Raw genomic sequence first — 22,548 nt, 5'->3', positions numbered from 1 at the left:
CTTCGGCTCAGGTCATGATCTCAGGGTCCTGGGATCGAGGCCCGCATCGGGCTCTCTGCTCAGCGGGGAGTCTGCTTTCTCCTCTCTCTCTCTATGCCTGCCTCTCTGCATACTTGTGATCTCTCTCTCTCTCTCTCTGTTTCAAATAAATAAATAAAATCTTTAAAAAAAAAAATTTGTAAAACCGGCTACTGAGGTAAGGGTCATTCTTGATCCAGACTGGACTGACAGACTGGCACCAGCAAATTTAACTAGGGGAGAAGTGCATGCGCTGTGCAGGTGAGGAAGATAGCTGGCAGAGGGGAAGCAATGTGGAGGACAGGCTGGAGAGGCGGGAGACTAGAAATAGGAAGGCCTTGAGGGTTCAATGGATCAGAGCTCAAGTGAGAGACAATGAGGGAGGGTCTGACCCAGCGCAGAGCTGACAGGGAAGTGGGGATATACTGGAAGCTATTTGAGAGGTTGAATCAATGCGCCTCAGAATTTCTTGGCAGTGAAGTGGGAGAGAGAGGGAACAATCGATATTAAGTCCTTAGTTTCTGAGTAGAAGACTGTGTACAACTGTGTGCGATCAAAAAGGATCATATTGTTGTGCTTTGTACTTTAGTTATCTCCTATTTCTCTACTCTGGGACTGAAGCCGCTCCTAAGTCTCATCCTGCCTGGCATAGTGCCTACACTCTGAAGACACCGCCCACAGAGACACCAGACAAGCCCACCCACCTCTTCAGAACCTTGTTCAGGCCTAGTGTATGCTGTGAGACAGTAGAGCCCATTAAGACTTTTTAACTGACTGAAGAAATAATCGTAACATTGAGACACAACTAATTTTGTACCATTCTCTGAACACTTACAAACATCTCTAAGAATTGTATTCAATTTGCTATGAAAATTAAGATTTTAAAAGACATTTTCCTTTTAAGAGAGAAAAGCATTACCAACACTGCAAAGCAGTGCTAAAAATATTTTATCAAATTACTTCCAAGGAGTTATTATTATGAAATCAGATATTTTGAAATTATATTCTTTTTGATGGTTATAAGAAATGATCTAAAAATTCAAATGTTTACTGGTAATACATATTTATTATAATTATTATGTATTTGTACTTTTTAAGCTAACTCAGGCCAAGCAGAAGACTGCTTTCAGAAATACAAAATGAGAAAATTTCCAAGTTAACATTAAATTCTCCCTTTTTGAGGGGCACCTGGGTGGCTCAGTCATTAGGCGTCTGCCTTTGGCTCAGGTCATGATCCCAGGGTCCTGGGATCGAGCCCCGCATCAGGCTCCCTGCTTGGCGGAAGGCCTGCTTCTCCCTCTGCCACTACACCTTTGCGTTCCCTCTCTCACTGTCTCTGTGAAATAAATAAATAAAATCTTTTAAAAAATCTTGCTTTTTGAAATCTATTTTAAGTTCTAGGAGGCAAAATTTCCAAAGATGCCAACCTCTACAATACTTCAGACATTACTAAAGTCTTAATTTTTTAAAAAGTTATTGAAATTTCAAAATGAAATGATTGGGATTACTGTGACTCATGGCATAAATGTGGTCAAATATAATTTGGAAACAATCTGGACAATCATAAAAACCAAACACAAGGTAGGATCTGCACAGAAGACTCAGATATAGTGCCAGAACAGCATATTCAACATTATATGCATTTTCAATTTATTTTTACCTTTAGCAGTTTAGTAGCCAGCTTTAAAACATTATTCACTAGTGTCAGTTCCTCTTTTTTATTAGGTTTCTTCTCCATTTTCAAGTAGAGGTTTATCTTTTTATTAAAAAGGAAAAAGTAGTTAAAAATACTTAAAATTACAACAGATACTCATTTTTAAAAGCAAGTGAAAGATAGTTACTGAAATATTAACGGCAGTTCTCTGGTGATTGAGATAACAGAAGACATTAATATTCTCCTTCATACTGTACTGTATAGCCCAAATTCCCTACAATAAACATGGTATTTTATAATAAGAAATCAAGGACTTTTTTAAACTTTTCAAGTATAATGAAAGCTGACATAAGAAGGCAAACTAGATGTCATTATTTAATAACAGGTGAAACACTTTAGTCCCAGAGCCAAAGCAACCTAAAGAATGACTGAGAACTGGAGTAAAGGAAATCAGTTGGTTGGTTTTTCCCTTTCCCCTTTCTGTTTGAGCTCCTGTAACAGGGTTACCAATTTTTTAAAATCAAACTATCCTTGAAAAAAATACTAAAGTTTTCATTGGCTGTAAGTTTCTTTGAATAATTCCTATGAAATGGTAAGGAAACTGTTAACCAAATTCACACAAAATAAAGTTAACCATCAAAACTATTATGCTTTACCCTTCCCATTGAATAAAAATTCATACTTATTCAAATATGGCTGTGCCACACTGCAAAGCAAATATATCCCACTAATGGTTTAAAATTCATCATTTCTATAAATAGTACTTCCCTCTTGTCAAATAAAAGTGCAACAGAAAAACAGCAGATTAGATTTGAAATCTGCATCAAGTCAGGAGCACTGAAGATGAGGTTTGTGTTCTATCAAACTTCAAGTTTTGCTTTGTACACAAATGCAATCTAACAGGTTCCTAAAAAACTTGAAGTAAATGAAAAAATTTGTAGTTTAATACGTAGATTATAGACATTAACTTATAAGAGAATAAACATGCATTCTCACCTGTTCAGTAAGTAATATTGAGGTATTGCTATATTTTTTACTTGTTTCTGATCCAAGGGTAACAAATCTTAGGAGAAAAAGTGTTAACGAGATGCACCAGATTACTAGCTCCCAATTGTAGTGACAATCAAGGAAGATCTCGTGCACATGGAGCAACTAAAAGTGTATGAAAAAGGCAACAGGAAGCAGCAATATGATTCAAACAATTTCTTTTCAAAAGGAAGTAACATTTTGTTTCATACAAATGAATCATGAATGTAGTAGTACATTTTAAAAACATTCCACATTTATTAAGGAATATTTCAAACACATAAAACAGATAATCAAAACCCATGACTGGAGAGGGTGTCTTATTCCTAATTTAAAGTAAATACCCATAAGGTAATAAATATCATATGAACAATGTCTGCTCTAATATTTGAAAAATATACTTTATCAGATTAAGAACAGTACTTGCCAGTATTATGAATGTCCACTGAAATTCACCAATTTGTTTTCTGCATCTGTTGAGATGATCAGATGTTTTCTCCTCCTTTAAATAAACTAAAGGAGCTCAAACCAGATTCAGGGATTTTCCAAGTTGAAAGTCTTTGCATTCCAGGGATAAACTATACTGGTCATGGCATATTTATTAAGTTGCTGGCTTCATCTTGCTAGTCTTTTGCATTGACGTTAACAAGGAAAATTCATAGTTTTCCATTTTCGTACTCTCTCTCTAATCAACTGGTACCAAGATTCTGTTAGTCACCTAAAATTAGTTGGGGAATATTCCTTTTTTTCTATTCTCTAGATGTTTTGTGTAGAATTAGAATTAGCTGTTTAGGGGCACCTGGGTGGCTCACTCGTTAAGCATCTGCCATTGGCTCAGGTCAAGATCTCAGGGTCATGGGATCCAGTCCCACATCAGGCTCCCTGCTCAGCGGGGAGTCTGCTTCTCCCTCTGTTCCTCCCCTCTGCTTGTGCTCTCTCTAACATAAATAAAATCTTTAAAAAAAATAGAATTAACTGTTTATTTGAATAATTAGCAAAATTCAACTGTGAAACCACATGGGTCTAGAGGATTTTTGTTGGTGGCAAATTTTTAACTGAATCACTGCTGCTTTATAGTTATAGTTCTCCTCAGATTTTCAATTATGTTTTGAGTCAGTTTTAATAAATTATGCGTATGTACAAAATTGTCCACCAAAGCTTTCCACCTTAATGATATAAAGTTAACTTATATTAGCATTCTTTAAAAAAAAGCTTCTTAACTGTGCCAGTAGCTTATGGCTAAATATACTGTACTTTTTCTTTTTAAATACTTATTATTTGTATGTTTTAAAATTTCCAACTGTATGAGTTTTCTTGCTGTCATTGTTTCCTACTGTAACTGCATTAGTTAGATCAAGTGGCCTATACGGTCTGAGCTGAGAATTACTTTTGTCCAGGTACATGGGAAAGTTTTATAAATTGTCCTTGTGTCTGAAATGAATATGTATTCTCTAATTTTAGAATAAAATTTTAACTGTTGTTTATATACATATCTTCATTTTATTTTCTTGTCAGTTTAATCTATCATTTACTGAAAGAAATGTGTTTAGACCTCCCAATGAGGTTTTTTCCTATAATTTCTCATCTTAGTGCTATTAATTTTGGCTGTCTATACATATATTTGAAGTTATGTGATTACATGCATGCAAGCTGGGAATTATTAAATCTTCCTGATAAATTCTTCTTCTAATTTTTGTCAAGGTTCATTTTATCCCTTATACTTAATATAGTCTATTTCAGCTAATACTAATGTGAACTCACCAGCTTTCTTTTGGCTAGTATTTGCCTGCAGTAGCTTTTTCTATCCTACATTCAAAACCTTCCAAAGCTATTATGTTCCATGTGTCTATGATGATAGGCTCAGAAAGGTTTTATGTTCCTAAGAGTCAGAACCACTACAGCATGTACTCCGGGAACGTGAAAATTAAACATGGAAGATGCAATGAGGAATTTTGAGTACAGAAATCAGCCTTTTCCTCTTGGTTGCTTTTACAATTTTTTTCTTTGTTTTTGGTATTCTGCAGTTTCTCCACAATATGTCTAATTGTGGATTTACTTTTGCTCCTTTTCGTTCTTGCTGTGCTTCCTAAATCTGAAATTAATGTCTTTCATCAATATGGAAAAACTCTTAGCCATTCTCTCTCCAAATATTGCTTTCCTTCTCCTCTCCATCTAGAATTCCTACCAGATATTCATTGGCTCTTTCATCTGTCTCAATGTCCTTTTCATATTTCCATCTCTCTATCTCTGTCCTATATTCTGGGTAACTTCTACCATCTCCCATTCACTATTTTTCACTGTCCTCAAATCTGCTATTTCTTGTTTACTGTGTTTTAAATGTCACTAACTATATTTTTCATTTCTCTGAAGTGTTGTCAGTTCTTTTTCAAATCTGTCTTTTTTCCATAGTGTTATCCATGTCTTTATCTTAGAGTTCCTATCTGATCAGTCTATCATCTGAGGTAGCTGGAGGTCTAATCCCAGTGTTTGGCGATCTGTTGACTCACTCACATGGACTGCCTCTTCAGTGTTCTGAAACCTGAAGGGGCTTCATCTGTGGAAATCCTAGGAGGCTTAAGTTGAAGACACATCCCCCCAAGAACAATCTTGGTTTTGCTTCTGCCATGTATCCGGGTATCCAGGAACTAGGACCACTTTTCATATTAACTTCTTGACACCAAGGTTATAGTGTAACCTTTAAATTGCATGTAATGTGCAATTTAAACCCTGAATCTTTAATAAGGGATGACCTATGGTTATATATTCTTAGAGGAGAAGCTTATCCCCCCGATTCTTGTCAGTCCAGGCAGAGAGTCAGATGAACTTTCTTATTGTCCTCCTGTGCTGGAGAGCATGCTGTTTTTCTTATTCTACCTTTTCACTGAGACTGTAGTCCTTTAAAGGGGTATCATGTATAAGGAGGTATGCAGGCTGAGGCCTCATCTTCTGTCCTCTCTGGGCATAAAGTCTCTAAGATATTAAGATTGACAACGAACCTCACTTTATCCAAAGGCTGCCACAGGATTAACGCATATACTTAATTACTCTGTTTTTAAATTTTATCTTCATGTTTGGCCTCTTACTGTCTTATAAACTCAGGTATGTATGTAATATGTATATTAAAAAGTTTATAGATGTATATTAAAAAGCTGAGGTTCCCCCCCCCAGCATTATATAGTGCTTTAAAGCGTAAGAACCTTCAGATAATCCAGTATGTCATATTACTTGAAATGGAAGTTTAATTTTATAACCTAGAATAGCCTGAGATATTTCTGTGCTTCCTGACTAATCTTGGACAATGAGAGTTCTTTTTCAGAGCCTGAGGCAGTCAAGGCACAGTGACAATCCAGATAAAAAATGAAAGAATACTAAATGTGAATAAAGCAGAGATTCATGAAAAACAGTCTGAAACAATCTCATAATTCTAGTTACTTTTAAGTTTGTTTTGGGAAATAAAGATAACCAAGTGAATGGTGGATAAAAACTAATTACTATATATTCAATCAACAGACATCTGAGAATATGCCAGCCACTGTTCATGACACAGAGATGAATAGACCCATTTATTCATTCTACCAAAAAAAAGATGAACGGAAAAAAGTCAATTTTAAAACCTGTATAACTAGGCTCATAAGTATTATTACTTCGGTTGTTTATTATTAGAAAGCCTTATGGAGCTAAATAATTAGAGCTGTGATTATCTCATTTTTACACATTGCAAGTCAACTCACCTGGGCACAACAGATAAACACAACTGATATAGTCAACAAGAAAGCAGATGAAACTATTACATCAACTGATCGCTGAGGACCTCGACGCTGGGGGAAAAAAAGGGAAAACACTTTTAAATATATTTACTAATTAGGAGCTAATTCCATGCTTTCAATTAAAGTGTTGATCCATCCCTGCAGGTTGATCGTAACTTACAATGTCGAAAATATACCTAATTTGTCAGATGAATTTTAATTACCAAGTGTTGTTATTTCCTGAGGATTTGCAATACAGTGAAGACGGTGAACACATAGCATGGACTTCTTGGCATAATTTCCACATTTTTCATTTCATTTCATTCCAAATATTTTGTCAAACACTAATCATTTATTCAACAAATGTTTCTTAAGCACCTGCTCAGAATGAGGCCCTGTGTCAGGTACTGGAAATACAGCAGAGAACAAAACAGACCTGGTCCTTACCTTCATAGGAACTAGCCAAGAGCCAGACATCAAGCTTATAACCACAGATCTATGTGATCAATTGTAATGAGTGCTATTAAAGTAAAGGCAAAGGATGCTTGAGAAAACTGGTAGGGAATTTGGTGTAAATATCACTTCCTTAGGGAGATCTTTCCCAGCTCACACTCCTAACTCTTAATCAAGTTAGGAAGATAGCCTAGGAAGATCTCCCTAATAAAGTGGTATTTATGCCAAAATAAGGTGCCAGGGCACGATGGCACATGGCAGTGTTCCTGGCAGAAGGAAGGGCAAGTGCAAGAGCATGAAACAGGAAAAATAATATTGCAATTACAGAACTGAAGCAGTCTAATATGGCTGGAATGGAGAGAGGAAAATGTTTCAAAATCAAACAAGAGAGAGGCTATCCTCAAGAGCTAGGTCATGAAGGGCACTATAGGCCCTAATCAGATTTTGCTCTTCAGCTTAAGAGCCACAGAGAAACTCCAAGGAGTTTTTAAGAATTATATGACAAAGTCTACATTTCGAAAAGATCGCTGGTGGCAGACTTGAGTAATGTACTGGAAGGAGGGAACCTGAATTCAGGGAGGCCAAAGAAACAGACAACTATAGCAGCCCAAAGCAGATGATAGACAGTTTCAGTGGGGGTGGGGTGGGGGGTGGAGGTGGGGGTGTGAGATCTGAAAACAAAGAAGCAAATGTGATGAGGGAACAGAAGGCTGGCTGAGGACAAAGCAAAAGCTGACACCCAGCAACCTACCCCCACCCCCACTCCTGGGTGGGACAGATTATGACATTCTTTAGGAATCTCCCAACTATCTTAATAGCTTGCTAAAAAGGGCAGAATGACCTTGGCAATGGCAAGGCCTCTGGTAACTGGTATCTTGTAGGTTCTCTTTAGCACATGAAAGTTCTACTGAAACCTCCCTCTTCCCTACTTCCCCCGCCCCCATGGTACATAACCTGCTACCCCTCACAACCCGGGGCAGCAGCTCTTCCTGCCCTCAGGTTCTGTCCCCGTACTTTAATATACCACCATTCTGCACCAAAGATGTCTCAAGAATTCTTTCTTGGTCATCAGCTCCGGACCTCACCCCACGGAACCTCACCTATATTCTAGAACTTCATCAAATGGACCCAAGGTATATTTTGGAAGTAGAAAAGGTAGGAAATGGTGGTAAGTTGGATGTTGGAAATGTAAGAGAGGAAGTGACTACCAAGGATAATTCCTAGGTCTAGGGCTAGGTGTTTCCCTCGCTGAAATATAAGCTCCTAAAGCTACGGAGACTTCCGTGTCCTGAGTAGTGGATATTACATGGTTAACGATAAATAAATGCTTACTGAATAAAGCAAAACAATATACAAAAGAATGCAAGACCTCCTTAAGGTTGATAATGAGGAATTCCAGGTGGCTTCTTACTAAGCTACCTAACAAAGATGGTATTTATCCCTCCATACAACAGAAAAACCACAGTGGGCAAAATAATGGAAGCCAATTTTTAGCATTTCCCAGTGGAGACTAACAAGTTTAATCAATGAACAGAATAACGAATTTTTTAAATAGAAGGTTAGACAAATAGTGCAAAGTTGTTTGTTGTTTACTTCTTTCATTGTTACTTCAAAAAAAAGTACAGATCTAGGTATATCAGAGGGTTTCTGGTCTTTGGGTCAACTTTAAGACCTGATTACTCCATGAATAATGAAAATCACTGTGTCTTAATGCAGCAAAGAAATAATTCTCAGAAGTGCTTTCCAAAACCTAATTTAGATGTTTCCCATTTCCCTCCTGCATTTTTATATCTTACTTCCATAATTAGGGAAGTTATTTTAAAAGATTAAAGGAAAAGAACAGCATGAAAAGAATGGCTTAACTTACAAGCTAATATTTATTTTATAAAATATTTTACAAGCTAATAGTAATAGGCCACTTCAGTGAGGCTACTCATTGATTAGTTTTTAAAAATTCTTTTTTTAAGCAGTGGGCTCCCTCTGCTGGTTTCTGATAACCATTCTAGGTACAAACAAAATCTTTTAAGCTTTTTAATGAGTAGAAGTTGGTGAGATTTACAAAAAAAAGATGTCACACCTAAACAAACAAAACATATGGATAAACAAGCAAAAAGCAGAATCAGACCTATAAATACAATGAACAAACATGGTTGATTGAGGGAAGACGGGTGAGAGGATGGTCAAAATGGGTACAGGAGAGTGGGAGATACAGCTTCCAGTTATGAAATGAGTAAGTCCCAGGAATAGATGGCAGAGATTAGGAAATACAGTTGATGGTATTGTTTTTTTAAATTTTTAAATAATTTTTTAAAAAGATTTTATTTATTTATTTGACAGACAGAGATCGCAAGTAGGAGAAAGGCAGGCAGAGAGAGAGGAGGAAGCAGGCTCCCTGCTGAGCAGAGAGCCCGATGTGGGGCTTGATCCCAGGACCCTGGGATCATGACCTCAGCTGAAGGCAGAGGCTTTAACCCACTGAGCCACCCAGGCGCCCCAGTTGATGGTATTGTAATAGTGCTGTATGATGACAGATGGTAGCCACACTTGGTGGTAGGAATAGCATAACATAGAAAGAAGGTGAATCACTATGTTGTACACCTGATACTAATGTAACATTGTGTTAACTATGCTTCGATTAAGAAATAATTTTAAAAAAGATATATTTAGGATAATCTGATCTTGAATAATCTACCTAAAATGTATTTAAGCCTTTTAGACCTCAGGTATTTTATTAGAAAGAACCAGTTAGTTAGGGGGGCCTGGGTGGCTCAGTGGGTTAAGCCTCTGCCTTCGGCTCGGGTCATGATCCCAGGATCCTGGAATCGAGCCCCGCGTTGGGCTCTCTGCTCAGCAGCGAGCCTGCTTCCTCCTCTCTCCCTGCCTGTCTCTCTGCCTACTTGTGATCTCTGTCTGTCAAATAAATAAATAAAATCTTTAAAAAAAAAAAAAAAGAAAGAACCAGTTAAACACCGATTTTGGGTTTCTGCATATGGAATGAAAAGAACACTAAGTTCGGCCACATAGCACCACCACGTTAGTACACAGGTGACTATACATTTAGATATACATGTATTGACAAAAAGACTAAAACTCTCATAGGGAGTAAGCATGCTAAGAGAACTTTTATCACCATCATTCTACCTTAAGATAGGACCGGAGAGATAGCCACATTTTTATATTCTGTACTTTCTTCAAACGGAAATGAGGAACCTCAGATTTTCGAGCCCTCCTTGCTGATGTTAAGTGTCCAAAGAGTTTTGCAAAAAGTAATCGCTAAAAAAGATTAGGATATGTATTAATTTTCAAGTAGATTACCACAGAAAAACAAAAATTGACAAAATATGTTTTAAGTACTACAAAAACAAAACAGGAAAATAATTAGCAGGTCAAAATGATTTAATGAAATACTAAAATACTTCAGGAATTCTTTAAATATGAAAAGGATAAAATATTCTCTATTAAGAATTCTGTATTATACCCACCTGTTTGTAAGTTCTTTCTGCTACACAGAGCAAAAAAAAGAAAATCCACACAAGAGACACACGAACCACAAAACTTATTATAACCATAGAAAGAACTATGACATCTTCATTAGAACCAAATGCAATCACATAAAGTTCTGAAGCAGAATGTGCTGTGAGTTGTTCCAAGTCTGTAGCTTGGGAGAGTCGGAAAACAAATGGAGTTAAACCCAGGATCAGAGAGATTGCATTTCCAAAAATCTGGTATCCTATTCCTGGTATATGGCTGTTCACCTTTATAGAAAGAGAGAAAAAAAGAAAAAAAAAGATGCACAAATCTTATCTACAATAAAATGAGCTCCTATCAAGCATTATTTTTTTTACAGCCATATGAAACATTTTGTTAAAATATATGAGTTTTAATACACAAATAATGAAATTTAAATTGACTCAATGTTTGGAGAGCATACTACTGGGAAACTGTAAGCCATTATGTCTTCGTTTTTTTTTTTTTTTTTAAAAGATTTTATTTATTTATTTGAGAGAGAGACAGTGAGAGAGAGCATGAGCGAGGAGAAGGTCACAGAGAGAAGCAGACTCCCCGTGGAGCCGGGAGCCCGATGCGGGACTCGATCCCGGGACTCCAGGATCATGACCTGAGCCGAAGGCAGTCGTCCAACCAACTGAGCCACCCAGGCGTCCCTATGTCTTCGTTTTTAAAAAATAGCTCATTATCAGATTTCTAATTCATTAAATAGTTGCAAAAGGATAAACTATGTTGGTCTTACCTAGATCTGGAAAAAAAATTCTATGTACCTCATTATTTCAAAAGTTAGAAATATTCATAGACACTTTAATATTAAAAAGAATGAGAAGATCTCACATCTACTTAAGCTCAATTCATAAAAAGAAAAATCAAGGATTCTACTTATTTGATAAATTTGCAATTTGTGTTTTTCTTCAAATAGCTCAAAATACAAATGGATATCTCCTTAAACTCTAAAACCTTTTTAGAAGATAAGAGTATGGGGGGGATTAAGAAAGGGGGGGAAAAGGGAATTATAGAAAAGTTAAGTGGAAATATAAGACTGGTAGGTCTATGAGGGATCTTAAATACCAGCTAACTTTTATCATCATATTAAACATTCTGTAAATGACCTGCTGGTTCACAGGCAGTTAAGGTATGGAAAACCAACTAGATCCAAATCTCCAGAGACTTCTGCAAAAGTAATAGGAAGGAGATCAATTTCTAGAGCAGTTACTTTAATTTCTGTCATTCAGAAAGCATGCATCATAGTTGTCACGCAACAGATAAGAAATTTAGAATTGCAAGTTAAATCATGACTAGCTGTCCAGAGGAATCAGGTAAAATTTAAAAACTGTGATGATCTGATAAAAGACACAATTTAATAGAAATGCAAATTAAAACCCATAGTTTTTGTACTCTACCTCCTCAAACTACTCAAGATTTTTACACCACTAGCTGCATTACTTCTATCTATTTAAGTGAGCAAGCAAGTATGAAGACAAATATTCTATTTGAACTTTTGGTGTACTCATAAATAAATGAAGCAGGAGGAATGATACAGGAGAAAATAAGCTTTCATCAACACTTGTGTATGTAGCAGCTCCTCAGTTTGACCCATGAAAAGCAAAGAAAGAATAACATAAAAGAAAATTTTAGATTGTACCATCTACTCTTCGTTAGAAGAATGAAAACAGCACCAAACAGTAGTTTGGTGATAACTCACCATTTAAATCACAACGCCAAATACAAGTAACAGTCTTTTTCAAGTTGAAGAATTGAGGTAAGTTGTAAATACAACCTCCTAGTAATTATTTAATATATTAATAATCGCTGTCTTATTCTTGAACTAAAAGGACAGAATTTAAAAACTCACTCTGTTCATTATCATTCCGCTGATTTCAAGCACAGACATGTCTGCTTTCTTACAGTCATTGCCTTCCCATACGATAGCACTGATTTTTTCTAATCCCGGGTGGGAACTATGGAGCCAGGGCAAATGACTCTACGAAAAAACAAACAGAAATAAGTGAATCCATGAATAAAAAATAAAGAGAAATAAGTGAATCCATAAATAAATGACACTAAAAAAAACAAACTGGTGAATACATATATATTTTATAAATAGAACATATATATATCTGAACATGGGTATATGTGTATCTACACACACCCAATATCAGTGACACTAAAATTCTATCTTAATATTGATTAGCATATACATTGAGCAGTGGGCATAAGAAATTACAGTTATAGGGGTGCCTGGGTGGCTCAGTGGGTTAAGCTGCTGCCTTCGGCTCAGGTCATGATCTCAGGGTCCTGGGATTGAGTCCCACATCGGGCTCTCTGCTCAGCAGGGAGCCTGCTTCCCTCTCTCTCTCTGCCTGCCTCTCTGTCTGCTTGTGATCTCTGTCTGTAAGATAAATAAATAAAATCTTAAAAAAAAAAAAGAAATTACAGTTATAAAAAATGTGTAAATTAAGAACGTCCTATAACAGGTATTAGGCAAGCTACTGTTCAAAAATCCTGTAAAATGAGTCAGCAAAAGCACTCAGTTGTCAATCTGTTCACATAGCTACTAATATACTAATGTTCCAAGACAAATGGATACCAGTTTGTTCATATTACTGACTCTCCAGCTTAAGGTCATTCAGTACAAAAGCACATGACAGGTACAATTTAACCTCTTTGAAAGACTAAATGGTGATACAATCTCATCCTGCAAGAGACTCTCCCTCACACCTCAGCCTCAGTATTTGATTTAATTACTTTTCTGATATTTTAATCTAGCAATTCCCCAAAGAATCAGTTTAACTTTTTTTTCCCCCTTAGAGTAAATGTTGCAAATAGAAACGCATGGAACTAGAAGTACCTTCCCAAGGATAAAACATCTCTCAACATTTCAAGAATAGAGAGAGAAAAGAAAAATTGAAAGCCTTAATAAAAGAATCAGATGTTTAACTTTGGGGGTTGTTTTGTTTGTTTTAGCTTTATAATTTAAAAAATAAAACTGCATGGCTCCTGGCTGGCTCAGTAGATGAAGCGTGTGACTCTTGATGGGGCGGGGGGTTGTGGGTTTGAGCCACACATTTGAGTGCAGAGATAACTTAAAAATAAAACCTTTAAAAAAATTAATAAAACTTCAAAAATAGGATAGCTGGAGATTAAAGATAGCAATAAAATTAATACACTAATCTTTACATTATCAGATATTGATAAGAGAAGTGAACATTAAAAGAATAGACCCCCGGGGGCAACTGGGAGGCTCAGTAGGTTAAGCCTCTGCCTTCAGCTCAGGTCATGATCTCAGGGGCCTGGGATCAAGACCTGCATCGGGCTCTCTGCTCAGCAGGGAGCCTGCTCCCCCACCCCGCCTGCCTGCCTGCCTACTTGTGATCTCTCTGTCAAATAAATAAATAAAGTCTTTAAAAAAAGAAAAAAAAATAGACCCCCCCAAAATGGGATGAATCTATTTACATTACAGTATTGCTAATTTATACAATGTATTTCATTAAAATAACTTCTAACAATGAACAGAAGAATCTACTTACATTTATTCTCTGAAGAATAAAAATGTGATTAAAATATGGTAAAGATATGTTTTTGAAAACTTAAGGAATATAATATTTTCCTGTAGGGAAAATAGAACTGCATTGATTCATTTTGATTTAAGATATAAAAAAAAAAACTTTAATAATATGTAAGAAAACAGATATGGAAAATAATTATCATTCTGACTTATACATTAATTTTCTTTATGTAATGCGAGTAGCCATATTATTGGTAAAGCTCTTTTACATGTAGTTCATTTGACTATGAAGAAGTTTCCTCTAAAACTTTATCTTTTTTCCAAAGATACAGTATTTTAATATATATTAACCATCACAGCATATATTTCACTACTGGAGAGCCTTAAAAACTATAAGATACTAGTTATTACCTATCCACTTAATTACACAAATACTCCACAATATTCTAGCTAGGAAAGAAGTAATTTGTACCAAAATATGTATCAAACTTTCCAAGGAAATCTAGTTAATTATGAAATGGAATGGAACTACAAAGCCAGGACCAAGTGGGAGAAAGTGAATAGTCTTTCAGTGTATACAGTGTACAGAGTGTACAGTCTGAGAGGCAAGTTTTCAACCACTGATTTACAGGCTTCTAATCTTTTTAAATTCTCAGTTTGTCAGCAGTGAATTAAAGGCTTCCCAATTACATGAAGCAAGGCATATCAAGAAGGTCCATCTAGAGAGAGAAATAGGAATTCAATAAGTTCTTCACCCTCTTTCCAAAAGTATTCATTTTGCCCAGCTGCTTTTGCAGTTACTCTAGTATTTGATACCATCTTCCTACTTCTAGTAGAAAGCCAGAAGGCAGGAGAAAAGAGAGCAACCAGAAATTGGTACCTTTAAAAAAGAATTAATTGAAAAAGAAAAACAAAACAAAACAAAAAAACCAGCTCTTTATCTGTGTGTGTGAAATATATTCTGAAACAGCAGTCTTGTTGAAACACGTACTGCCTACAGTGTATGAAACATTTTTTTCAAAAAGGCTCAAGGAAAACATCAGAGAAAATAATTCCATTTTATAATTTTATCACATAGATTCTTCTCAGTAAGTTTTTCAATCCAAAATTTGGAACTCTTTCAATGATTGTTCTTTATCCTCATTCAAAAGCTCAACTGCTTTGCTTTGTGTTCATTCAGAACTGCCTCAAAACCTTAACATTAAACGGTGGTGTGTTTTAAGTAGATTCACCACAACAACTGCTTTAATGGAGTTTCTACCTGTGGGAGCTGTACCCCTTAAAATCTGTCTTTGCCTATCGAAAAATAAATTTCACTTGAATATGGCCTCATACTTTATCATATACTCAGCCATGACTAGAGGAGAGAAATTATCTGCTGTAGAAATGTTTCAGTTACTATTGCCAAACAAAACAAAACTACAAATTTGGTAACATCCTAACTAGAACACATGGATTCAAATGCTCACTGTTTCTTCCTAAGGAGGGGTTTTTCAGTCTTTATGGTGGGCAGAAAACGGTCCTCCAAACCTAATATAGACCTCAAATAAGAAAAAAACTGGTAGCTTTTCATTAAAGGGAGCTAATTTCCATTACCTGGCTGTTATTAAAATTGAAAATATTGATGTTATTTTTTAGAAGCCTGAGAATAATGTGTATAAAATCAAGTCTTTAATCCAAAAGCAAAAGCAATGTAAGCCTATGATACTATAATTAATATGCAGACTAGAGCATTAAAAATCTTATCAGAAAAGGAACAGAGTAGTATGAGAGATTTAGGGTCAATTTATTCTGATAGCATGCATTAAAAAAATGTATTTCCTTTCATTCATTCACCCAACTTTGTTTAAACACCTACTGTGTACCAAGCACTGTGTGATTCAACAATGAGCAAAAGAACACCTGGTCCCTGCTTCTACACCTCTTTATGGTATCACTGGGAAAATAGCTCTCAGGCATTTTCCTAAACTTCAATTCCAGTTATTATGCTCAGTGACATAGGTGAATACCCAGATGACTCATCCAACACCCTATTCCCATGGATTGCTCACTGTTTTCTTCACTTCTTAAAATCCAGGGACCTATAGCTACTCCCATGGCCACGGCCTAGACCTTGTCAACACACTGAACTGGCTCAACTTCTGAACTGAGTCTTCAACCACAGCTCCTCTTACTGGGTGTCTCAAAACTTCAATTCTAAAATACTTCTGAACACACCCATCCTTCAATCTATAGTCCTTTCTTGGTTTCGTTTCGTTCTCAATCTAACACATCTAGATGCTCACCATATCCATTATTTCTTGGCCTCTCCTGTCCCTTGAATGGCAACTATTTATTGAGCACCTACACTGTGTGACTTTGGGTGCATTATTTAATTCCAAGCCTCAATGATTCTCATCTACAAAATAAATCTATACAAAATACATCGCATTGTCATAGGTTGTGAGAATTATGTGACATAACGCATCAAGATTACTATGCACAGTGCCTGCCAGACAGTGAATACTTTTTAAATGTTTGCTATTACTTATTACCACAACTAGATTCCAGAGAACGTCACACAAGTGTGTGGACTGGCAACCACAAATTCATGGTTTCAGATTCCAGCTAGACCCTCAGCAATACGGAATGCGTTCACTGACTTGAATACATGCACACACATACTCTCCATTGCCCACCAGTGATAACTTCAAGCCTTCACCACCATCTACAAGCCCCCAATCCTATCATCTCACTTATTGTTAAAAGACCTCCTGCACCCTCAAGCATCCTACTTCCCTCCGTGCACTTCCTCCTCCTCCTCCTATCTCAGCAGCAGATGTGTTCTCCTACTTATCAAAGGCAAAACTTCCTAGATATGCTTCCCCTCCAACACTTTAAGAAACCTCACTCAACAACAACTTCTCCAGTATCTCTTCAGTCCTTCCCTCCTGGTTTTCCTCTATGTACACATACACTTAAATATCTCACATCTCGGGGAGTGGGGACCAGAATATTCCCTCAATTCTATTTCCCTATCTTTTAACAATGATTATGGCTTAATTTATAGCCCAGATTTTTAAATTTTAGGATATTCGAATTTATCAATCTCTTCATTTTTTATATTTGCTTGAGTTTTTTGTATCTTCTTTAAAAAATTCTTCTCTTTGGGTGCCTGGCTGGCTCAGTCGGTTAAGCAACCAACTTTTGGTTCTGGCTCAGGTCATGATCTCAGGGTTGAGAGATCAAGCCCTTATATTGGGATCTGTGCTGGGCATGGAGCCTGCTTGGGACTCTATTTCTCTCTCTCCCTCTCACCTGCCACTCACCTTGTCTAAAATATAAAATGAAATGAAATAAAATACAATATTCTTTTCTTACCAAGAGTAACAGATTTTTCTCCTATATTTTCTTGTAAATATTTAACATGTGCTTCTTCACATTTAGGAACTATCTGGAATATATTTTTGTGTAATCATTTGACCTACAACTATATACTGAAGAGTCCATCCTTTCCCCACTGGTCATAATGTCACTTACGTCATATTTTAGAGGAACCCATGTAGACATGTACTACTTCAGGATTTTCTATTCTGTCCCATTGGTCTATTTGTTTACATACTGCCTTGGGTCTGCTTGGACTGCTATTAACAAAATACCATGGACTGGATGGCTTAGAAACAACAGATGTCTATTTCTCACAGTTCTGAAGGCTGGGAACTTCAAAGTGCCAGCAGATTTGGTGTATGATGAGATCCTATTTCCTGGTTCAAAGACTACTCTCTTTTTGCTGTAGCCTCACATGGTGAAAGGGGCAAAGGAGCTCTCTGAGGTCTCTTTACTAGGGCACTAAACCTACTCCTGGGCACTCCACCCTTAAGACCTAATCACCCGCAACCAAGACCCCATCTCCAAATATCATCACCTTGGGCATTAGGTCTCACCATGTGAACTGACAGGTGGGAGGGGCTGGGCATTCAGGCCATAGCATACAACTATACCATACTACCTTTATTAATTACTATACTTTTAAAGTAAATTTTTATATGCAGTAAGGGAAGTCTCCCTGTTGTTTCCAAAATTGTTTTAGTTATGCTCAACATTTTGCTCTTTAATGTAGACTTAAAAATCAGTCTAAGTTCTACCAGATAGAAAGACAAACATAACTGGTAGGATTCTGAGAGAGAAAAAGCAGAGATATTGGGTATCTCTGACATGTTTCTGCATTTAATAGAAATAATCCTAAAATTTCATTATTAAATATGATAGGTTTTTAGAAGGTTCTTTGGTAGCTACCTTTTAGCAGGTTAAGTAAGTTCCCCTCCTACTTTAATTTTCTAAGAGCTTAGTTGTTGGTTTTATTAGGATTTGATGAGAAGTTACATAAGAGAAAGAAGAGGAAGAGTGAGAATTTTAAATGACCATGGATTTCTGACTGGTGAGTGGATGGAAGAAGAGGTTATTCAATAAGATTTTGAGAGCTACAAGAAAAACAGATTTATGAGGGAAGATGGGGTGTTTGGTTAAATCTGAGATACTGGTGGGACATTAAAAAGATATGGCATAGACATGTGCTGTCCAATACGGCACCCTACTCACAGGTTGCTACTAGGTACTTGAAAAGTGGCTAGTCCAAATGAAATGTGCTCAAAGGGCTCACAAGAGATTTGAAGATGTAGTATAAAAAGAGTAAAATATTTCATTAATATTTTTCATACTGGCTACATTTTGAATATACCGGGTTAAGTGAAATACATTAAAATTAATTTCACCTTTTTAAACATTTTAAAGGAGGCTACCAGAAAACTCAAAATTATGTATGTGACTCTCATTAGATTTCTGTTGGATAGCATTGCTAAAGCTATTGAGAGATAGAAATCTGATACTCATGAGATATAGATTTGTGAATTATGGCCTTACAGGTAGAGTTAAGGCCACGGGTGCTGATATGACCATGAAGTATGCTGAAGGAGAAAAGGACTAATGCATCTAAACACAATCTGACTTATAAAACTCCATTTACCAACAACTTCTCAGGAACATAAGTTTGCAAGGTAAGAGATACAACCATAATATAAATACTGAACTTCTATGCTCCAATGAAGCCAGAAAAAAAAAAAAAAAAATCACAGGAATATTATTTTAATTGAATGTAAGCTTTTTTTCACCTCTATAAAATTTGTACATACATTCAAAAAAGCTGGACCGAGAGCCCCAAATAACCCAATACTTAAACCAACCTGATGAAAAGGGTCGTCTCTATATTCTTTTTTCACACTTGGATTAATTTGAGGATTTTCCATATCTGTCTCACTCGTACAAGATGACCGGCATTCTGCACAGTGTAACAAGTCTTCCCATAATACATCTTCTGTTTCAGATTCTGGCCTTGTACTCTCAGAATCCTGTCTGGAACTTGAACAGCGAGAGCTGCAACTAGTACCCGATTTAGGGGCATCCTGAAATCAAGATATTCTTTGACATTAATACAATTTATGTACCCTTTCCAACTCAAAGGATTCTATCAGAACCATACATTGCTACTTTTTGCTACAACAACAAACACACTGTCAAATGACAGTGAAATAGAGAGCAAACATTAAAAATATGTTAGTTTTTAAGGAATAACAAAATTTCCTCATATCAATATTTAAAAAAAAAAAAAAGAAAAAATTTATTTGATTTCACATCTCAGTTCAGGTGCTGTTTTGCATGCAAAGGTTGTGCCTGTTTCCTCCTAAATTTTTATACAAAGTTCAAAATTCATGCAGGCAGAGACTAGCTTAGGTTTGCATGGCTATTATTTTATCAGGATATATATTGGTATTATATTATAATTGAATATTAACCAACTTTAACTAATGTGTTTAATGGAGTTATTTTCTTACTCTCTTTTTTTAGCAAGAATAGATCTCATGTATCTACTGTTCTAGTTTTTCAAACAGAAGTTCAATAAATTAATGTAAAATTAATAAATAATCTATACCAGGAAGATAATTGCCAATTCATGTTTTTGAGATAATCTATGGTACAGAAGTGAAAAACTAAAAGGCACGAGTTAGGTAATTTCTAATCAATTTACTTTTTTCCTAGAAGTTGTTATTGTACAAAATAAGTACTTTCGAGTAAAAGTTTCATTTAATAATTCAAAATAACTTTTAATGAATAAAGAATGGTAACAGCCATCCTTATAGCCAAGTATGCTGAAATTTTCAGATTTATCCTCTGTCACTAAGATTGTGAGTTTTACCTTTAAAGTGTTTTAGATGTATCCCCTTCTTCTGCTCATGATATCACCAGAGTTCCGGCTTTATCATCCATGCCTTGTTTGCTATAAAGAGCCTCCTAATTGACCCCTATCTGAAAGGCCTTCCCTACTTTCCAGATTAATCTTCCTAAAGTGAGCTGGGGTTTTTTTTGTTTGTTTGTTTGTTTTCCCATTTCCTCTGACCAAAGTCCTTCTTTGGTTTCCATCACTCTTCTGGATAAAGTTCAAACTCCTTCACCAGCAGCCTTGTCTTCAAATGTGCTACTTTTTGACTTTTTCTCCACTCGTCCCTACCACAACCTTCTCCTCCAGTGACACTGGGCTACTCCCTGGCCCCTAAACACAGCTGGTTCCTTGTCCCTCTAGCCTCTGATTAGGTGTCTACCTTGTATCCTACCTTCCTTTACAGCCTCCTCACCAAGTGTCAGGAAAAGACCATTTCTATCCCTTTCTAGCTGGCTTACCGTTTCTGATCCTTAGTTTAATCTTCTGGCAATAGGAGATAAAACTATTTTCTTAAAGATACACTGAATATTAAATGAGGACTGTAGCTTTTAATACAAACCAGGGGCTCCACAAATGTTAGTTTTGAAGCCTTCTATTCAGAGTGTTCCCTTTGTCCCTAAAGTGAGGTATTATTATTTATTTTCATGACAATAAATTTTACACTGCTATTCAGCATCTATAATACTATGTTATTAAATGTTGATGTATTTAATATTCTCAATAAGTCGTAACTCTCAAATACACTGTAAGTCAACGGAAGACAAAAACCAATTTTTTTGCCACCTTTACCATACGTAACAAAATATCTTGAATGAATGAAACAGGTGATTGATAATTTACTGATATTAGAATGGGATACCATGAATATATATTTAGTGTGTTGATTAGGGATTTATTTGTGGGAGGAGAATTAGTTGTTTGAATGAGAAGTAAAAATGTTTTCAAAGAAAAGAATTTCAGAAAGAAAAAAGGTAAGAATGAGTCTGCTTTGTTTTATAAAAAGCACTCCAAAAATGTTTGATTCATTAATGTCAACCAGAGTACTTGAGCCATACACAGTTTTTATCACAACTGTTTTCATTAGATAGTAAGGTACAGAAAGTATTAAGTAACCAGTAAACAATCGCTAATTTAAAAAATTTTGGTAAAGCTAACTTATTATCTATGACTAATTTCTGATGCAGACTTGCTAATCAGATACAGAAATACAAGATTAAAGGCCTTATGATTATTTAACTGAAACTAATGGGTGATTTCAGAGATAAGGAAATATCTTTCTTTATAAAAGTATCTTGTCAAATACTGATTAATAAGTGGGCCACTTTACAAATGTAAAATCTAAAATTTATGACTTATAACCACTTATATGTCAAACAGAATTTTGCCTGCAACATTTAGGTGATTAATGGTCACTTTGAATTTCACTAAAAACTGCTGAAAAATGGCTAAAAATCAGAAATTTTTGGATTAAAGAAAATAGCCAAGTTAACAGATCATTTAATTTGGTTTGGTCTGCTTATTTAAAATCTTTAGACAGATAGTTAAAACTGAGCGAATTAAGGGGAGAAAAATTATTTGAAGGGAAGAAGAATTTATAACATCAATGCTTTGTGCCAGGCAGTTGTGCATAATCTTATTTAATATTAACAATCTGATGTGGGCAGTCTTCTCTCTCTACTGTACAGACACAGAAACACAGACTCAGAGAAGTTAAACAATTTTTCCAAAGTCACTTAAACGTTCTGAGTCCAAGCCCATGGTTTCTTCATTATGCTTCCCAACAAATGCTACCTCCATTAGAGGAAAAGCTAAGTTTCAATAGGGAACAAAAACTGAAAGATACTTGTAGAGTTAAACAAAGCAGGAGAGAGTAGGAAATAGGGTAAATGCTTAAAGGAAGTTATTAATTCCACAGGATACCTCTTATTCCAGATAATCAAATAACTCCACCACCATCATCCAGGAGACTAGAAGACTAAAAGACAACCAGATATACACAGCAGATAGCAGAAAAGGGAAGAAAGTGGGGCAGGGGTCGGGGTGGGAGAGTTTAGGGGTAAAAGGAAGGGGGGTTAAGTGAAAGTCTACACACTAAATGACAAGATCACCACGTCATACCCCCAAACCCCTTGATGCCAAACACCACGGCTGCCTAGTATAGTATCTACTACTCCCACACCACCAGAAGATTGGATGATTCTTCCAGAAAAACTAAAAATCCCTAAAAGTGTATCTATAGACACTGACATACGGGAGGCTTAAAACAAATGGCTGTGCCCTAACCAGTCAATTTATGGTGAAGACCACCAGTTCTACCCAGACACAAAGTGCCTTCCAAAATGCTTTCTTTGTGTCTCACCCTTAAAGGAAAAATATCACCAGT

General features: G+C 36.1%; 1 protein-coding gene across 5 annotated transcripts in view; it reads right to left on the bottom strand.

The window, feature by feature from the left end:
* The window catches only part of PHTF2 (putative homeodomain transcription factor 2), a 119,760-nt gene that overhangs the window by 4,973 nt on the left and 92,239 nt on the right, over window positions 1-22,548 (bottom strand). For 3 of the 5 annotated variants that reach the window (XM_047694657.1, XM_047694659.1, XM_047694658.1), the window contains 7 exons: window positions 19,132-19,350; window positions 12,260-12,388; window positions 10,380-10,652; window positions 10,039-10,170; window positions 6,430-6,516; window positions 2,669-2,824; window positions 1,679-1,774 (listed from right to left, as the gene is read on the bottom strand). In XM_047694657.1, coding sequence (XP_047550613.1) covers window positions 1,679-1,774; window positions 2,669-2,824; window positions 6,430-6,516; window positions 10,039-10,170; window positions 10,380-10,652; window positions 12,260-12,388; window positions 19,132-19,350 — 1,092 coding nt within the window. The remainder of the gene's footprint in view (window positions 1-1,678; window positions 1,775-2,668; window positions 2,825-6,429; window positions 6,517-10,038; window positions 10,171-10,379; window positions 10,653-12,259; window positions 12,389-19,131; window positions 19,351-22,548) is intronic. The other 2 variants (XM_047694660.1, XM_047694661.1) reach the window with 1 other exon arrangement.

Source organism: Lutra lutra, chromosome 11, assembly GCF_902655055.1.
Source record: "Lutra lutra chromosome 11, mLutLut1.2, whole genome shotgun sequence".
NCBI lineage: Eukaryota > Metazoa > Chordata > Mammalia > Carnivora > Mustelidae > Lutra > Lutra lutra.
The sequence above is the reverse complement of the archived record's forward strand: the minus strand, read 5'-3'. Positions and strand labels throughout refer to the sequence as shown.